We start from the raw sequence: 20,851 nt of genomic DNA, 5'->3' as shown, positions 1-20,851 counted from the left end.
AATGCCAAGGATTGCTGGCCACCACCAGAAGCTAGGAAGCAGCAAGGGAGGATTCTTCAACAGAGGCACTGGAGAGAGCTTAGCCCTGTTCTTCTGGCTTCCAGAACTAAGAGAATAAATCTGTGTTTTTGTTTTCTTGTTTTTTTTAAAAAAATAAATTTATTTATTTATTTATTTTTGGCTGCATTAGGTCTTCGTTGCTGCACACGGGCTTTCTCTAGTTGCGGTGAGCGGGGGCTACTCTTCGTTGCGGCACATGGGCTTCATCATTGCGGTGGTTTCTCTTGTTGCAGAGCACGGGATCTAGGCGCACAGGTTTCAGTAGTTGTGGCACACGGGTTTAGTTGCTCCATGGCATGTGGGATCTTCCCGGACCAGGGATCGAACCCATGTCCCCACCACTGGCAGGCGGATTCTCAACTACTGCACCACCAGGGAAGCCCCCAGTCTGTGTTACTTTAAGCTATCTAGTTTGTGGTAGCATCACGGCAGCCCTAGGAGAATAATATGCTTCCTTCAAAACACTCTCTGCCCCAGGCACCACCTGGCTTCAATCACATGAGAGATCCTTAGCAAAGCTGCCCAGCTAAGCCCAGTCCATCCCCAGGCCCATGAACAAAACGAACAACTGTTACTGTTTTAAGCCATGTTTGTTACACAATAATAAATAACTGAAATAGCTGTCTTTTGCTATTAATACCAGCAATGTTAACCAGAAGTGTGTTATTTATTCCACCTCCATTACCAGCGACTCCCAGAGCAGTATCTCCCTGACACTGGGAAGGAAGCCTTTCAGCCTTGGGCTGATCTGCACTCAATCCCTTAATATCTTCTGCCTCATTCCCTTGGCCTGACTGTCTTTGTAGTCACAGACTGTCCCCTTTCTTTTGATCACACTGCAACCAATGCAGGGGGGTAGCTTATTCATTTTACAATTATCAATGTTAGGTGAGTATCTCTCAGAAAAACCGAAGCTCAAATTTACTATTAAGTAGAACAGCAGAATACAAAATTATATGTACATTATGGATATAATGTTCTTGAGAAAAATACATCAATAAGCTAAAAACTGGAAGGAAAATACCATTATATGTATGGTAGAGATATAATAGCTACATTTACTAAGCTCTTACTTTGTGCCAGTCACTTTACGAACATAACCCATAATCCTCACAACGACTCTGTAAGGAGGGTATTATGATCCCCACTATACAAATGAGGAAACCAGCTCTAAGAGAAAGTAAGTAGGACTGATAAGGTGGTACAGTTAGAAAGTGGCACACCCAATGCCCGGGTTCATTCCCCCTACCATGCATGGATTTCTCTTTCCTGTTTTGTTTTTTTAAAAATAAATTTATTTATTTATTTATTTTTGGCTATGTTGGGTCTTTGTTGCCGCGCACAGGCTTTCTCTAGTTGCGGCGAGCGGGGGCTACTCTTTGTTGCAGTGCGCAGGCTTCTCATTGTGGTGGCTTCTCTTGTTGTGGAGCACGGACTCTAGGCGCACGGGCTTCAGTAGTTGTGGCACGTGGGCTCAGTAGTTTGGCTCACGGGCTCTAGAGCACAGGCTCAATAGTTGTAGCGCATGGGCTTAGTTGCTCCGCAGCATGTGGGACCTTCCTGGACCAGGGCTTGAACCCGTGACCCCTGCGTTGGCAGGCGTATTCTTAACCACTGCGCCACCAGGGAAGTCCCTCTCTTTCCTGTTTAATGCTACTATTGCATGAATACATAAATCCCAGAGCCCAGAAGTCTGATCCCAGCATGAAGGTTCCTGGAGGAGCAATAGTGTGGATACCTCAGGGAGAAATGAGACCACATACCTAGATGCAGCTGGACATCTTTCACCTCCAGGGTGCTGGACTTGCGATGCCGAGCAAGCTGGCACGCTGCTGTCACCACGCTCTCGATAAAATCATCAGCAATCTGCAGCAGCATCTGGGGGAAAAAAAGTGGGGGAGAGTAACCATGACACTGGCAGAGTAGGCTCCTGTTGCTGGGACAACTGTATCTGCTTGAATCACATATTCAGTCAGGCTTTCTAACAGAAGGCCTGGAATCAGCATTTGAGCAAAGGTGGGGAAGAGGAGTGAGGACCGCAAGAGAAACACATTAACTCATTAACCAGGTTGAGAGAAACTCACACCTTTCTGAGGATGTACTTTCTGTACTTTCTACCTAGCAGCGATCAACCAGCCCAACCCCTACCCCCTCCACATCTTCTTATGAATTAGGTTGGAAAATAAAAGTGAATCATTAAATCCTTACTCCCTCATATTCTCTTAAAGCATTTTTATTTCCATTATCTCACCTAGTCCTTATAATCATCCTGTGAAAAAAAAGGGGCATAGATTTTACCCTAACTCTATAGAGGAGGATGCTAAGATTCAGGGAGATTAACTTGTTCATGGCCATGTAACTATTAAGCAGCAAAACCAGGATTCAACCTCAAGGTTCTGAGTCCAAATCCTGGATTCTTTCCAGTTCATTATCAATTATTCCTAGACTGTGTGAAGAGTAAAATCAGAATTCTGAAGTTAAAAATCTACATTAAAAAAACTGAAATTTTGATCAGTGAATACATTCCTCATGGCTTCCTCTGCTGACCAAAAAAATAAAATAAAATAAAATTACAACCACAGTTATAAACATTCCTTGTTCTGCTGGACTATCAATGTATTGTCATCTTTCCTATGGAACCAAACAGATGCCATCTAAAGGAAAGATTTCTAATTAAACATGGCAGATCAACTCTAAAAATGACCTCCTCTCCTTCCCTACACCCAGTAAAATAACAAGAAAGGAAAAAAAAAAAAAGACATATAAATCCATAAAGACAACAAGAACAGGAGAGAAAACCTTAATGGACAAGATATTCCAATAAACTTTTAAAGTAAATTTTTGTTAAAGAGGTAACAAAGGAAGAATGAGAACTGACCTAGCAGACAGAAGGTATAACACAAATGCACGCAGATGGGACACTAATGAAAATAAACTGATTTGCCCTTCACAACTCCTGAGAGATCCAGGATTTGGAGGTGTCATTAACCACAGAAGACTGGACTGAGGTATGGAACTAAAAACTGGACAATTGTTACATGTCTGTACAGAGTAGTCCCCCAACCCCCACACTTCAAAAGCAGCCAAGTGACTTCCCACAAGTACCTGACCCAGAACACAGTAGGTTTACTCCCCAGAAAAACTGAACAGGATTGGCTACGGATGAGAGTACACCAGACACAGCAGAGACAAGGGAAAGACACAGCCTCTTTCTCTTGCCTAGTTTCCAGGATGTTAGAAGCTAGAGATAAACCCTCCAGATAGGAGACTAAAGGATTTTTCTCTGCATATACTAAATGATTCCAGAGAAAAGACTTACAGATACTGATTAGGGAATCCCCCATTAAGAAGGTTGACTATGGACAAATTATTCTGAAGTGAAGCCAGTGGTATGCTGGAGCCAGATTAGATGAGGTCATGAAGGCCAATTATATGCATTTCTTCCCAATCCTGCATTCAGTGACAACATGTTGATAGCTTAAAATAGGGCATAGTGAGAATATTTACACCACAGAAATCAGGAAATGCTGAAAGTCAGAGTCTTTTTCTCCACAGAGCTGGTTGTTAAACATTTACCAATACATGACTGGGTGAAGACCATCAGTCAATAAGTTCTGCTTCAAATCAGGTTTTTAGTGGCTCTTTCTTTAAGAATGGATAGCCAGAATCACCAGACATTTGAAGAAAGTCCCCAACACTAAAAGGAAAATAAACAAACCAAAGGGGTAAAAAGGGACCCAGAGGAAACAAAGACAATGCAGGGAAAAGAAGAAAATGTCAAACAATGTAATTAATATCCTTAGAGAAAAATAAGATACTACAACTGTAAAATAAGAACAGAATGGCTTAGGGGAAAAAAAGTCCACAAGAAAAAGTTCATGGAAATTAGAATTTTTATTATAAAAGACAGTTAAAATTTAGAAGATAAACTAAGGAAAATCTCCCCAGCAAGTAGAATTTAGAATTACAAAGAAATGAAAAAAGAGAAAAGATAAAAAACCTAAGAGGATCAATGCAGAAGATCCAACATCCAACCATCATTCCACACAGAAAGAAAAAAAGCAGAGAAGAAATTATCAAAAAACTAAGATTAAAAAAATGGAACCTTCATACAGGGCCAGTGGGAATGTAAAAGGATGGAATGCTTTGTAAAAACAGGAAGTTCCTCAAAGGAAAAACACAGAGTTACCATATGACTCACCAATTCCAGTCCTAGGTATACACCCAAGAGAAATGAAAATGCATGCCCACAGAAAAACTTGTACATGAATTAAGAAAAAGAAAGAGGGGCTTCCCTGGTGGTGCAGTGGTTAGGAATCTGCCTGCCAATGCAGGGGACACGGGTTCGAGCCCTGGTCCGGTAAGATCCCACATGCCATGGAGCAACTAAGCCCGTGTGCCACAACTACTGAGCTTGCGCTCTAGAGCCCACGAGCCACAACTACTGAGCCCGTGTGCCACAACTACCAAAGCCCATATGCCTAGAGCCCATGCTCCGCAACAAGAAGCCTGCGCACCACAACGAAGAGTAGCCACGGAGGCTTCCCTGGTGGCGCAGTGGTTGAGAGTCCGTCTGCCGATGCAGGGGACACGGGTTCGTGCCCCGGTCCGGGAAGATCCCACATGCTGTGGAGCGGCCGGGCCTGTGAGCCATGCTGCTGAGCCTGTGCTTCTGGAGCCTGTGCTCCGCAACGGGAGAGGCCACAACAGTGAGAGGCGCGCGTACCACAAAAAAAAAAAAAAAAAAAAAGGAGTAGCCCCCGCTCACCACAACTAGAGAAAAGCCTGCGTGAAGACCCAATGCAGCCAAAAATTAAAAAAAAAAAAGAATATTACTTAGAAATACAGAGGAATGTTCTAGAAACAATTAAAATTGTTGAAAGTGACTGCCTGTGAGCAGCAGCCTATGCCCTTTTTGACAGGCAAAAGTAGCAGTGCTGTTAGGTATAAAGTGCTAGGCATTCTCCTAGGTGATTTGTATAAGCTATTCATGGGACCCAGACAATAACCCTGTAGATAAATAATGTCATACCTTACCAAAACAGGAGGAAGCTGAGTCTCAGAAAAGTTAACTGACGCACCCACAGAGCCAAGTCTCAAATTCAGACTTGTCTGCCTCTAAAATCTGTGCTCTTAACGGCTATTCTATACTATTTCTCAGGGACACAGTCTCTAGGGTACCCAATCCCACCTTACCTCCTCCACATCTTCATCCAATTGCTCATTAGGATCCACTTCTCTTACTAAGTCTTGTAATTTCTTCTTGGTCAATACCTAAAGTTAATTGGGAGAACATTTTTTTCAGCCAAGTAGCAAAGAAACAAACACCTCATTACCCTATAATGAAAGGCTATCAATTTGTTGGGTTTGGTTTCTACTTTCCAAAGAATTATCAGTCTGGCTTACTTGGTGCTATGACTACAAGACTATAGTCTCAAGACAGAAATAGCCTAGGAAAAGGCAAAAAGAGCAATGTGGAAGAGAGGCCAACATCTGTCAGGTAGTTTTAGTAAACTCTACATTAATTTGTAATTTTCTGACCACCACAAGTTGTACAGTGCCTCTGCTGCCTTTGGACAAGCTCTTCTACCCTTCTTCCTCCCTGCTCAGCTCACAGTGCCTCCTTTCTGATGCTCTCCCAGCCCACCCAGGTAAAAGCAACCACTTCCTCCTTTGGCCTCCACTGTACTCTGTGTACCCTTCTATCATTGTGTACATTTATAAACTTGCCTGTTTCTGACTTAATAGGCTGAAGGCTCCTTGAGGGCAGGGAACACGTGTTCAAGTCTTTATAACTAAATATCGATATTTGTGAAAGTATGTACAACTATGATCCCTCTTTCATAAAGGAAATGTTATACCACATATATATGCCACTAAAGAAGGATCAAAAGACATACACTAAAATGCTAACCATAGTTATTTTGGGGTGGTGGTAGAATTTTGGGCTATTATTCTTTCTCTTTTCTAAAGTTTTGTGATAAGCATTGCATGACATTGGAAATAAGGAAAAAATAATAATTTTTAAAATAAATATTTGTTAACAATTTCTCAGATCTATCCATTCAACCATCACTTAATTCAAGCCTTTGCCACATATCTTGATTTACTGCAAAAGTCTTAGACTTGGTGTTCCTCCCAATCTGCCCCCTTTCCTACCTTTCTTGTCCCCTTACTGTCAAGTTAATCCTAAGATATACAACTTTTATTATGTTACTTTTAAGCTTATTAAATATTTGCAAAGATTGTTTATTGACTAAAAATTCCAAGGGAAACTGACTAGCATAGGCCTAGTATGTTCTGCCATAATCCTACCTATACAATTTTATCTCCTGCTCTTCTCCAACACCACACCCATCATGGGTTGGTCTCCTGAATAACTGCCCAACCCTTCCCATTCACCGTTGCTAGTTCCTCCCCCATTCTCTTGAACTGTTGTCGCATCCTATTCTACCCAGCCTACAAGGCCCAAATCAAGAGAGTATACTTATTTCTTATGGCTCTGGAGGACAGAATCAGGATCATGGGTAGAAACAGGGGGTCAGATTTTAGAATCACTGCAGAAAATAAAGGCAGCAGCTAGATGAACTAGGAGAAAAGACTGGAGGCAAGAGTACTTTTATTACAGGAATAATGAATAATGAATCCATTAATTATTTAACTATTTTATTTAACAAGTATATAGCATATATATTTATATATAAATATATAAAAACCTGTCACAGGCAAGGTGTTGTGTCAGTGTGTGTATATATGGATGTATGTATATATATATATATATATATATATATGCATATACACACATAAATACTACAAAGTAAAAACTGATAAATATACATGATATTTCAATAAAGAACTTGAGAAGTCTGAAAGGAAGAGGCAGCAGCTGAGATGGACATCTCTCAGAGTATTACTGCTTCAAAGAACAGATAAGAGGTGCCCACAGAGAACAAAAAGTGGATGATACCTGATTGTTTTCAGGGCTGAGACGCCCTCCCGTCCCAGGAGTGCCTGGGATCTTTACCACTGTAGTGCTATTGGCCATGGAGCCTTGTGGAGGGGTGCTAGCTGGTTCCGGTTTTATTGATGAGAAATTGGACAGGTTGATTAGGGCTGAGGGGCCAAACTGGTTCATAATCTGCCGTGCTTTGGACTTCAGCTCATAGAGCTTATCGAGATCTTGTTTCTTTTTGGAGCTATGAGGACCAAGGCCAATCAACTGTAGAAGAAAAACAAGAGAATTAGCTCTGGAAGTACATGTAATAGAGGATGAGTTTTAAAAGTAAAATTCTATGAGGTCTGTCAGACTTTGAAGGGTCTTCATTTGATACCTGCACATTGAAAATGGAGGGAATGAAGAATGTCCATTGCTCTCACCTGATATTTAGAAACCATCTCTTCTCCAAAAGCTAAATAGTCCATACAAGTGAAATAAAGAAGAAAGTAAATGAAATGAGGAATCTTATGTACAAAAATAAACTAGAATGAGCAAGACATTTCTGAAGACTTTGTAAAAATAGAATACTTGGTTAAGTACTACATGCATTATTTTTGAACATCAAATAATGCTAAACTCAAATAAATCATGGCACAATCACATACTTGAAACCTAGTCACAAAACTTCAGAAAACAGATTAGTTCATTTTGGCATTTCAAAACATGCTTAAGTCTATGTCAAGGCCTAATAAACACAGTTTTTAGCAATTGTTAAAAGTAAGCTCTTCACTGTCATCAAGGGCAAATTTTCTCTGAGTGTTAGCAACCTTTAAATACATGCAGAGTCCCTAGGCTGGAGTAGCCAAGATTTCTAAATTTTAGAGCCATGAGGCTGACTCCATGGACATCAGCTTTGGTGTCAAGATCAGAAGCACATTCAGGAAGTTCCACCCACAGTGACCTCAAGGAGCTTACTTACAGCTATCTGAGTGTCTAGATCTTTAATTACATCAGCAACGGCTGTGAGCCCGGTGAAATGAGAGGCAGCCATTTTCAAAAGCTACCTGTAAATGAACAACTTGCATCAAGCACCACCCTTCCCACAGAACCATTTCAGTTGCATGGCCTGCACATCTTCAACGACCAGAATGCAGGCAAACTGACTGTGGAGAACATTTCCTTATTCCAACTGGGCACCAAGAAAAACATCTCCATTTCTTTCATATACAACTTTTAAAATTAATTGGGCTTCCCTGGTGGCGCAGTGGTTGAGAATCCGCCTGCCGATGCAGGAGACACGGGTTCGTGCCCTGGTCCGGGAAGATCCCACATGCCGCGGAGCAACTAAGCCCGTGAGCCATGGCCGCTAGGCCTGCGTGTCCGGAGCCTGTACTCCGCAACGGGAGAGGCCACAACAGTGAGAGGCCCGCATACCGCAAAAAATAAAAAAATAAAAATAAAATAAAAATAAAATTAATTAATGATGACAATAGTAACATTAAGACTCTCTTCCAATAAAATGAATGTACTATTGTTAGAGATAAGCTAGCAGCATATGAAATACTTTATTGGGCAAAATTGTGGAATTTGAACCTGCAAGAATCATGGCAATGTTTTCAGAACTTGATAAAGCTTAGCAACCTGAATGAGTATCTGTATCTTGCCCCTACTGCTGAGTTCCTCTCCAACAAACTGTCTAACTCTCTAATACAAGAAATCATCTTCTCCTGGTTTACCCTTAATAAAAGCAACTAATTGCACTGGTTAAATGATCAAGAGAAATTTGTTGGCCAAGAGCCAGCTGAGGGGGGCAGCACAGCATCAGGATTACTTTTTTTTAAAACCATATGTGGTTCTAGATTTTTTGATGATGGCCATTCTGACTGGTGTGAGATGATATCTCATTGTAGTTGTTTTTGTTTTTTCTTTGTTTTCTTGCAGTACGCAGGCCTCTCACTGTTGTGGCCTCTCCCGTTGCAGAGCACAGGCTCTGGACGCGCAGGCCCAGCCGCTCCGCAGCATGTGGGATCTTCCCAGACCAGGGCACAAACCCGTGTCCCCTGCATCAGCAGGCGGACTCTCAACCACTGTGCCACCAGGGAAGCCCTCATTGTAGATCTGATTTGCATTTCTCTAACGATTAATGATGTTGAGCATTCTTTCATGTGTTTGTTGTCAATCTGTATATCTTCTTTGGAGAAATGTCTATTTAGGTCTTCTGCCCATTTTTGGATTGGGGTGTTTGTTTTTTTTGTTATTGAGCTGCATGAGTTGCTTGTAAATTTTGGAGATTAATCCTTTGTCGGCTGCTTCATTTGCAACTATTTTCTCCCATTCTGAGGGTTGTCTTTTGGTCTTGTTTATGGTATCCTTTGCTGTGCAAAAGCTTTTAAGTTTCATTAGGTCCCATTTGTTTATTTTTGTTTTTATTTCCATTTCTCTAGGAGGTCGGTCAAAAAGGATCTTGCTGTGATTTATGTCATAGAGTGTTCTGCCTGTTTTCCTCTAAGAGTTTGATAGTGTCTGGCCTTACATTTAGGTCTTTAACTCATTTTGAGTTTATTTTTGTGTATGGTGTCCGTTCTAATTTCATACTTTTACATGTACCTGCCCAGTTTTCCGAGCACCACTTATTGAAGAGTCTGTCTTTTCTCCACTGTATATTGTTGCCTCCTTTATCAAAGATACGGTGACCATATGTCTGTGGGTTTACCTTTTGGCTTTCTATCCTGTTCCATTGATGATCTATATTTCTGTTTTTGTGTGCCAGTACCATATTGTCTTTTTTTTTTTTTTTTTTTTTTGCGTTACGCGGGCCTCTGACTGCTGTGGCCTCTCCCGTTGCAGAGCACAGGCTCCGGACGCGCAGGCTCAGCGGCCATGGCTCACGGGCCTAGCCGCTCCGCGGCATGTGGGATCTTCCCGGACCGGGCCACGAACCCGCGTCCCCTGCATCGGCAGGCGGACTCCCAACCACTGCGCCACCAGGGAAGCCCCCCATATTGCCTTGATTACTGTAGCTTTGTAGTATAGTCTGAAGTCAGAGAGCCTGATTCCTCTAGCTCCATTTTTCATTCTCAAGATTGCTTTGGCTATTCGGGGTCTTTTGTGTTTCCATACAAATTGTGAAATTTTTTGTTCTAGTTCTGTAAAAAATACCAGTGGTAGTTTGATAGAGATTGCATTGAATCTGTAGATTGCTTTGGGTAGTAGAGTCATTTTCACAATGTTGATTCTTCCAATCCAAGAACATGGTCTATCTCTCCATCTGTTTGTATCAATGCTGGAGAGGGTGTGGAGAAAAGGGAACACTCTTGCACTGTTGGTGGGAATGTAAATTGATACAGCCACTATGGAGAACAGTATGGGGGTTCCTTAAAAAACGACAAATAGAACTACCATACGACCCAGCAATCCCACTACTGGGCATATACCCTGAGAAAACCATAATTCAAAAAGAGTCATGTACCAAAATGTTCATTGCAGCTCTATTTACAATAGCCAGGACATGGAAGCAACCTAAGTGTCCATCAACAGATGAATGGATAAAGATGTGACACATACATACAATGGAATATTACTCAGCCATAAAAAGAAATGAAATTGAGTTATTTGTAGTGAGGTGGATGGACCTGGAGTCTGTCATACAGAGTGAAGTCAGTCAGAAGGAGAAAAACAAATACCGTATGCTAACACATATATATGGAATCTAAGAAAAAAAATGTCATGAAGAGCCTAGGGGTAGGACGGGAATAAAACACAGACCTACTAGAGCATGGACTTGAGGATATGGGGAGGGGGAAGGGTAAGCTGTGACAAAGTGAGAGAGTGGCATGGATATATATACACTACCAAACATAGGGTGGATAGCTAGTGGGAAGCAGCCACATGGCACAGGGAGATCAGTTAGGTGGTTTGTGACCACCTGGAGGGGTGGGATAAGGAGGGTGGGAGGGAGGGAGACGCAAGAGGGAAGAGATATGGGAACATATGTGTATGTATAACTGATTCACTTTGTTGTAAAGCAGAAACTAACACACCAAAGCAATTATACTCCAATAAAGATGTTTAAAAAAAAAAAAACAACCATATGTGGTCCACGTCTCCTTTTCCCTTACCCACAAATCTTACCAATGGAAGAAATGGGAAAGGAAAAGATTGTTAACATGGTAACAGTTGTCCTAATGTTATAAAAGCAAATTATTTTCCCAGATCAAGTCCTATGAAAAAGCCTTATTAAAGATTATCAGTATGAACATAAGCCACCACAATAAGAAGCCCACGCACTGCAATGAAGAGTAGCCCCTGCTCGCCACAACTAGAGAAGGCCTGTGCGCACCAACAAAGACTCAATACAGCCAAAAATAAATAAACAAATAAATTTATTAAAAAATAAATAAAATAAAATTTAAACAGTTGATCAATCTGGAATGGGGGGAGTAATACACTCCTCCTTTCACACATTCCTCCATTCCAGATGGATCAGATATTTAAATTTTAAATATAAAATCATATACTAGATAAAATATAGAATATCTTAATTTTTATTTATTATTTTTTAATATTTATTTTTGGCTGCGCTGGGTCTTCGTTGCCGCACGCAGGCTTTCTCTTGTTGCAGAGCACGGGCCCTAGGGCACACGGGATTCAGTAGTTGTGGCGCATGGGCTCAGGAGTGTGGCTCGCGGGCTCTAGAGCACAGGCTCAGCACTGTGATGCACGGGCTTAGTTGCTCCGTGGCATGTGGGATTTTCCAGGGATCAAACTCATGTCCCCTGCATTGGCAGGTGCATTCTTAACCACTGTATCCCCAGGGAAGTCCTTATTTTTAAGTTTTATTAAAGATTTATTTATTATTTATTTATTTTATTTATTTTTGGCTACATCGGGTCTTAGTTGTGGCACAAGGGATCTTCGTTGAGGTGTGTGGGATCTTTCCTTGTGGTGTGTGGGCTTCTCTCTAGCTGTGGCGTGTGGGTTTTCTCTTCTCTAGTTGTGGTGTGCAGGCTCCAAGGCGCATGGGCTCTGTAGTTTGCGGCATGCAGGCTCTAGTTGAGGCGCATGAGCTCAGTAGTTGTGGCATGATGGCTTAGTTGTCCTACTGCATGTGGGATCTTTGTTCCCTGCCCAGGGATCAAACCCGTGTTTCCTGCATCATAAGGTGGATTCTTTACCACTGGACCACCAGGGAAGTCCCTAGAATATCTTTAAAAAATATTCAGAAACCTAAACTTAACACTTTATACAAAAATTAACTCAAAATGGATCACAGACTTAAGTGTAAAATGTACAACTATAAAACTTTTAGGAAAAAACAGGAGAAAATCTTTGGGCTCTAACTAGGCAAAGAGTTCTTAGACATGACACCAAAAGCATGATCAATAAAAGGAAAAACTGATAAATTGGCCCTCATCAAATTTTAAAAGTTTCCTCTGTGAAAGCCCACACAGAAAGGATGAAAAGACAAGCTACAGACTAGAAGAAACTACGTATCCAAAAAAAGACAAACTACATATCCAACAGAAGACTAGTATCTAGAATGCATTAAGAACTCTCAAGACTCAATAGTTCAAAAAAAATTAATTCATTTAGAAACTGGACAAAAGACACACCAGACATTTCACCAAGGAGGATACACAGATAGCAAATAAGCAAATTGAAAGACATTCAATCAAAAAAATTAGTCATTAAAAAAAGCAAATTAAAACTACAATGAGATATAACTACACAACTATCAGAATAGCTGAAATAAAAAATAGGGACAACACCAAATGCTCACGAGGATGCAGAGAAATTGGATCACTCACACACTGCTAGTGGGAATGTAAATGCTATAGCTACTCTGTAAAACAGTTTACAGTTTCTTAAAAATCTAAGCATGTACTGTCACAGAGGAGCCTAAAAAGACATGAAGACTAAATGGAAAAACTACGATCTGAATAAACTATGGACTTCAGTTAATAGTAATGTATCAGGGACTTCCCTGGTGGTCCAGTGGTTCAGAATCCACCTTCCAATGCAGGGGACCTGGGTTTCGATCTGTGGTCGGGGAAGTAGGATCCCACATGCTGCAGGACAACTAAGCCCACGCGTTGCAACTACTGAGCCCGCATACCACAACTAGACAGCTCATGCACCGCAACTACTGAGCCCGCGTGCTCTGGAGCTTGCGTGCCACAACTAAAGAAAAGTCTGTGCACACAATGAAAGATCCCGTGTGCTGCAACGAAAGATCCCACGTGCCACAACTAAGACCTGATGCAGCCAAAAATAAAATAAATAAATATTAATAATAATAATGATAATAATGTATCAAATGTGGTTAATTAGTTGTAATGAATATACTATACTAATGTAAGATGTTAATAATGGAGAAACCGGGTGCAGGGTATATGGGAACCCTGTACTATCTTCCCAAATTTCCTGTAAATCTAACACTGCTATCTCAGCAGGGTCTCCTAAATGAATGAATGAATGAATGAATGAATGAATAAATGGATTTTTAAAACTGCTCTAGGAAAGAGTTTATTAAAAAAAATGAAAAAAGGAAAAAGAAGACCAAATCACGAATACACAAAACAACAGGAATGAATCTTAAAATATTTAGGTGAAAAAAAAGCCAGTCTCAAAAGAATACATACTATATGATTCCATTTATATGAAATTTTAATATCTAATGATCTAAAAACAAATCTCTAGTGACAGATGGGGCAGAGATTGACTGCAAAGGGGCAGGTTGGAAGTTTCTGAGGTGATATAAACATTCTATATTTTAAGTGGGGGAATGCTTACACAGCTGCTACATTTATCAAAACTCACAGAACTATATGATTACAATATATACATTTTATTGTATGCAAATTATACCTCAATAAAGTGGGTTTGGGAGAAAAAAAACACACACACAACTACTGTATGACCCAGCAACTGCAATCCTAGGCATTTATCCTAGAGAAGTGAAAATTTATGTTTACACAAAAACCTGTAAATGTACGCTCATAGCTTTATTTGCAATAATCAAAAACTGTAATCAATTCAGATGTCCCTTAATAGGTAAATCATTAAACAAACTGTGATATATCCACACCATGGAATACTACTCAGCAAGAAAAAGAAATGAACTACTGATATGTACAACTTGGATGAACTTCCAGAGAATTAAGCTGAGCAAAAGCCAATTCAAAAACAGTCCATATTGGGGCTTCCCTGGTGGCACAGTGGTTAAGAATCCTCCTGCCAATGCAGGCGACAGTGGTTCAAGCCCTGGTCCGGGAAGATCCCACATGCTGCAGAGCAACTAAGCCTGTGCACCACAACTACTGAGCCTGCGCTCTAGAGCCTGCAAGCCACAACTACTGAAGCCTGTGAGCCACAGCTAAGCCCATGCGTCTAGAGTTGGTGCTCTGCAACAAGAGAAGCACTGCAATGAGAAGCCCATGCACCGCAACAAAGAGTAGCCTCCGCTCGCTGCATCTAGAGAAAACCCATGCACAGCAACGAAGACCCAACGCAGCCAAAAATAATAAATAAATAAATAAATAAATGAGTCCCTATTATATGATTCCAGTTATGTAACATTTTTGTTTTTCTTGTTTTTTTTAAATTAATTAACTAACTAACTAATTAATTAATTAGGTTGCACCAGGTCTTAGTTGCAGCAGGCGGGCTCCTTAGTTGTGGCTCACCGGCTCCTTAGCTGCAGCACGTGGGCTCCATAGTTGTGGCAGACAGGCTCCTTAGTTGTGGCATGCGAACTCTTAGTTGCGACATGCATGTGGGATCTAATTTCCTAACCAGGGATCGAACCTGGGCCCCCTGCATTGGGAGCATGAAGTCTTATCCACTGTGCCACCAGGGAAGTCCCCTATATAACATTTTTGAAATGGCAAATTTTATGGGCTTCCCTGGTGGCGCAGTGGTTGAGAATACGCCTGCCGATGCAGGGGACACGGGTTCGTGCCCCGGTGCGGGAAGATCCCACATGCCGCGGAGCGGCTGGGCCCGTGAGCCATGGCCGCTGAGCCTGCGCGTCCGGAGCCTGTGCTCCGCAAATTTTACAAACAGAAGACAGATTAGTGAGGTTGTCAGGGATTGGGTGGGAGGAAGGGAGGTGTGGTTATAAAAGGCAATATGAGGGGCCCTTGTGATGGAATTGTTCAATATCTTGATAGTGATGATGGATAAATGAACCTATAAAAAGTGATGAAATTGTATAGGACTTAGTACTCATACACATATAAGCAAACAAGTGCAAGTAAAACTGGAGAAATCTGAATAAGATTGTTGGGTTGTATCAATGTTGATATCCTGATTCTCAAATTACACAACAGTTTTGCAAAATGTTACCATTGGGGAAAACTGGTGGTGCAAAGTGTACAAGGGATCTATGTATTATGTCTTATAACTTCATATAAATCTACAATTATCTCAATTTTTTTAAGTTGGAAAAATAATATTCTCAAGAATAAATAATATCCTTCTAAGGATGACTTTACAAAGCTCAGGAGCCATAAAAGAAAAGACTAATATGTTCAATTACACAAACATAAAAATGTCTGCATGGCAACAAACATAACAAAGTTAAATGACAAAAGACAAACTAGCAAAAATATATGTGAGATATATCAAAGGACTCATTTCTTTTATATATAAAAAATAACTACAAATCAGTAAGTACCAACTACCCAAAAGAAATATTGTGAAGAAATATGACAGTACAAGAAAAAGAAATGCAAATGTTTCTTTTTTTTTTTTTTTTTTTTGCGGTAAGAGGGCCTCAAATGGTTCTTAAAATAATGAAGTGATCCTTATTCTCATTCATAATAAAAATGCAAATTAATCGGGTTTCCCTGTTGGCGCAGTGGTTGAGAGTCCGCCTGCCGATGCAGGGGACATGGGTTCATGCCCCGGTCCGGGAAGATCCCACATGCCGCACAGTGGCTAAGCCCGTGAGCCATGGCCGCTGAGCCTGCGCGTCCGGAGCCTGTGCTCCGCAACGGGAGATGCCACAGCAGTGAGAGGCCCGCTTACCGCAAAAACAAAACAAAACAAAACAAAACTACAAGGTACTATTTATTCCCCATTTGGCAATGATGAAAAAGTTTTACAGGGACTTCCCTGGTGGTCCAGTGGCTAAGACTCCACGCTCCCAATGCAGGGGGCCTGGGTTCGATCCCGGGTCAGGGAACTAGATCCCACATGCTGCAACTAAGAGTTTTTCTTTTTTTTAAACATCTTTGTTGGAGTATAATTGCTTTACAATGGTGGTTGCAATTAAGAGTTTGCATGCTGCAACAAAGATCCCGCATGCCACAACTAAGACCTGGCACAGCCAAATAAATAAATTAATTTAAAAACAAAAAAGAAACAGTTTTATATATACTGTGTTTGAAAATTTTATGGAGAAATAATCATTGCATAAGTTGCTGGAGTGGGGGAATATAAATTAGTTAGAGGTCTCTATAAAGAGCTACTTGGCTGTATCTACCAAAATAAGAAAAGCATATATTGTTTTAATCCCTAGTTCTATTTTTAGCAATTTATATTATAATTGAACTTGTATGTGAATAGAATAATATACATACAAGGAATTTCAACCTAAATGTCCATCAAAACTGATATAGTTAAATAAGCTAGAATATAACTATGTAATGTAATAGACTGAAAAAGAATGAGACTCATGAAAATATTATGCTAAGTGAAAGAAACCAGTCACAAAAGACTACATATTGTAGGATTTCATTTATATGAAATGTCCAGAATAGACAAATCTACAGAGACAAAAAGTAGATTAGTGGTTGCTAGGGCTGAGGAGTGGGGGAGAGGAATAGGGACTGACTTCTAATGTTTATGGAGTTTCTTTTAGGAGTGACAAAAATAATCTAGAATAGATTGTGGTGATGGTTGCACAATCCTGTTTGTAGCAAAAAACCACTGAATTGTATACTTTAAAATGATAAATTGTATAATATGTGAATGCCTCAATAAACCTGTTTCTAAAAAACGAGAAGCTCATGAAATGACCTTCAGGATACACTGTTCATGGAAAATGCACGGTTCAGAATAGTGAGGATAGGGACTTCCCTGGTGGTGCAGTGGTTAACAATCTGCCTGGAGCTTCCCTGGTGGTGCAGTGGTTGAGAATCTGTGTGCCATTGCAGGGGTCATGGATTCGAGCCCTGGTCTGGTAAGATCCCACATGCTGTGGAGCAACTAAGCCCGTGTGCCATAATTACTGAGTCTGTGCGCCACAACTACTGAAGCCCATGTGCCTAGAGACCGTGCTCCGCAACAAGAGAAGCCACCGCAATGAGAAGCCCACACACTGCAAGGACGAGTAGCCCCTGCTCGCCGCAACTAGAGAAAGCCCGCGCGCAGCAACAGAGACCCAATGCAGCCAAAAATAAATAAATAAAATTAATTAATTAAAGAAAAAGAATAGTGAGCATAGTTTGTTATCACTTATTTAAAAAGACACAGGGCTTCCCTGGTGGCACAGTGGTTAAGAATCCGCCTGCTATGGGCTTCCCTGGTGGCGCAGTGGTTGAGAATCTGCCTGCCGATGCAGGAGACACGGGTTCGTGCCCTGGTCCGGGAAGATCCCACATGCCGCGGAGCAACTGAGCCCGTGAGCCATGGCCGCTGGGCCTGCGCGTCCGGAGCCTGTGCTCCACAACGGGAGAGGCCACAACAGTGAGAGGCCCGCATACCGAAAAAAAAAAAAAAAGAATCCGCCTGCTAATGCAGGGGACAGGGTTCGAGCCCTGGTCCGGGAAGATACCACATGCCATGGGGCAACTAAGACCGTGTGCCACAACTACTGAGCCTGTGCTCTAGACCCTACGAACCACAACTACTGAAGCCCCCGGGCTTAGAACCCGGGCTCTGCAGCAAGAGAAGCCACCGCAATGGGAAGCCCGCGCACCCCAATGAAGACCCAACGCAGCCAAAAATAAAGAAATAAATTTTTTTAAAGACACATAATTACAAATGTATAAATTATTCCTGGAAAGATACATAAGAAGCTGAAAACAATGGTTGTCTTGAGGGGGACAGCAGAATGGTAGTACCTGGGTGGTTCATGGGACCAAGGTTCGATACTTATCTTTCATTGTATACCCCAAATTCTGTAATGTGTGCATAAGTAACCTATGAAAAAAATTAAAATAAACTACTATCTGGTTTGTTTCCACTGAAGAAATAGCTAATACTGACCCCTGTTTTTAAAATATAACAAAAAATATAGCAGTAGCAACAAAAATAAACCTTGACCTTTATCTCACACCTTATACAAAATATCAATAAATTAAAAACTGATCACAGACTTAAATGTGAAAATGTAAAACTATAAAACTTTTAGAAAACATAGGAGAAAATCTCCCCGACTTTGGGTCAGGCAGAGTTCTTAGATACAACACCAAAAGCACAATCCACAAAAGAAAGAAATTGATAATGTGGACTTAATCACAATATAAAACTTCTGCTCTGCAAATGAAAACAAAGACAAGTCTGAGACTAAGAATATTTACAAATCACGTATCTGACAACTTGTATCCAGGATATATAAAACACTCTCAAAATTCAATAAGAAAACTCAATTAAAAAAATGGGTAAAAGATCTGAACTGATCCTTCAACAAAGATATACAGATGGAAAATAAACACATGAAAAGATGCCCAATATCATTATTGATTAGGGAAATGCAAAATAAAACCACAATGAAATACCACTAAGTACCTATTAAAATAACTAAAATTAAAAATAAAATAAACAGACAAGTGCTAAAGAGGATGTGGAGCAACTCAAACCCTCATAAATTTATGATGCGGATGTAAAACGGTGCACTCTTTGGTAAATGGTTTGGCAGTTTATTATAAAATCAAATAGACACTTATCATATGACCCAGCAATCCACTCCTACGTGTTTACCCTAGAAAAATGAAAACTTATAGTCACACAAAAATCAGCATGTGAATTTCTATAACAACGTTGTCCATAATTTCCAAAAACTGAAAACAATCTTTCAACTGGTTAATGGATAAACAAACTATGGGTATATCCATATAATGGAATACTACTCAGCAACAGAAAGGAAGAACTACTAATACACACAACATGGATAATCTCAAATGCATTAAGTAAGTGAAAGAGGCGAGACTCCAAAGGCTACTTCCTGTATGAGTCCATTTACATGATCCTCCAGAAAAGGCAAAGCTATATGGATGGAGAGCAGATCAGTGATTGCCAGGGTTTTGCGATTGGGGAGGGTGTGACTACAAAAGGGAAGCATGAAGGAAAATTTGGAGGGCGGTGGAACTGCTAGGTAACTTGAGTGTTATGGGGCTTACATGACTGTACACACTTGTCACAACTCATAGAACTGTACCCTCAGAAAGGTGAATTTTATGGTGTGTAAATTTTAAAATAAGTTTTAAAAAATCACATGATAAAAATGGTCCAAATTACCTGTTCAGTGACAACTTTCATTAGCCCAATTGTAGACGATGCTGGTCAAGCACAATGGAATGAAGTGACCATAAATAACCTGAATTCCATTATGTAATGTACCATGGTTGCCCTCGGGCTACTCAAATTTCTCTCATTTCCTTAGAATGCCAAGAGGTAGGAATGTACTACTGAGTAAAAACAGAGGCATTAACTGTGGGACAGTTTGAGAGAACAATTACAACAGGAAACTCTTTACTAGCTCATCTGAAAAATGGAGTTAATCATAAGGTGTACCTCACTGTTGTGACAATTCACTGAGTTTATGTATCTAAAGCATTTATAAGAATGTGTGGCACATAGTAAGTACAATTAAAAATGTCTGCTAGTATTTTATATATGCTCTCCTCTCTTAAATCTTAGTTATAAAAGTTAGTAATATTAAACCTAAAAGGTTGCACCCATCCTGTTATGTACTGGTGGCATCCTGTAACTATTCTTATTACTACAGACATTAAAAAAAGAAAAGTGAAAAATAAAAAATAAAAATAAATAATAAAAAAAAGAAAAGTGGATTAAAAAACAAAAAGTAGTGGCAAATGGTCAGCAGGAGGCTGATGAGAGGTACTGTGGCACAGGGAACACCCCAATCAGTTGGGCTCGGTGTCATCCTAGCTCTGCCACTGAGTTATATGAGCTGCCTTTGACCAGAGTTTCTACATCTGTAATTAGAAGAACCAGGCAAATTCTAAAGTCTCCTCCAGCTCTAACAATTAGTATAAGATTTAAAATTAAGTCCATATGTACAGATTTCAAAGTTTGTCTTCTGCCTCCAAAACACCTGTGTCACAGTGCAGGCTATAAACACTGCCGATGTACTATCTCCAAAGCACTTTGGGGCTTTCTACAAACACCTTTGCTCAAAAGTAGTATGTTCTATGTTCACATCAACTTTAACACAACGATTTTCTGATTAGGTACTTACTTAGAAATCCTATTCGAATAATTCAATCAATGCTAGAGCCACAAGTGAGTGAAATAAGTAATACAATTTGCAAATGTAGATGAGGATGATAACTCAGGAATAAACTATTATTAATTAAACCATCAAGTATTTTGAAATGGTGGTATGGCCATGCTTTACCTCATAATTTGGTGTAAGTTTTGACCACTTGCACTTAGTATAGGCACTTGCAAACAGTTTAGGCAAACCCACTGGGAACAAAGTTATTGCAGTTTCCCCAATCATCTAGTTCATGTTACAATAATTGTAAAGTTAATCCAACTTAAGCTCCTCTTCTTCAAATTGGTCTTTCTTGGCCTCCTAAATTTAAAATTAAATGTCTTATTCCAATGGGAGGGAAAGTTCTATTCAGGTCCCATTTTTCTATCTTGAATATCTATGCTTCT

At 40.4% G+C, this 20,851-nt stretch overlaps 1 protein-coding gene across 3 annotated transcripts in view; it reads right to left on the bottom strand.

Annotated features, from left to right (window-relative positions):
* Positions 1-20,851, bottom strand: part of TAF12 (TATA-box binding protein associated factor 12) — a 29,352-nt gene that overhangs the window by 6,384 nt on the left and 2,117 nt on the right. Inside the window, exons 2-6 of one of the 3 annotated variants that reach the window (XM_067015901.1) lie at positions 7,977-8,061; positions 7,438-7,469; positions 7,028-7,279; positions 5,257-5,334; positions 1,824-1,938 (exon numbers count right to left, since the gene is read on the bottom strand). In XM_067015901.1, coding sequence (XP_066872002.1) covers positions 1,824-1,938; positions 5,257-5,334; positions 7,028-7,279; positions 7,438-7,455 — 463 coding nt within the window. In that variant the 5' untranslated portion in view covers positions 7,456-7,469; positions 7,977-8,061. The remainder of the gene's footprint in view (positions 1-1,823; positions 1,939-5,256; positions 5,335-7,027; positions 7,280-7,437; positions 7,470-7,976; positions 8,062-20,851) is intronic. The other 2 variants (XM_059036769.2, XM_059036789.2) reach the window with 2 other exon arrangements.

This window comes from Kogia breviceps, chromosome 1, assembly GCF_026419965.1.
Source record: "Kogia breviceps isolate mKogBre1 chromosome 1, mKogBre1 haplotype 1, whole genome shotgun sequence".
In the NCBI taxonomy this organism is placed as follows: Eukaryota; Metazoa; Chordata; class Mammalia; order Artiodactyla; family Physeteridae; genus Kogia; species Kogia breviceps.
Note: the sequence above shows the minus strand (reverse complement) of the source record. Positions and strands in the feature narration are given on the sequence as shown.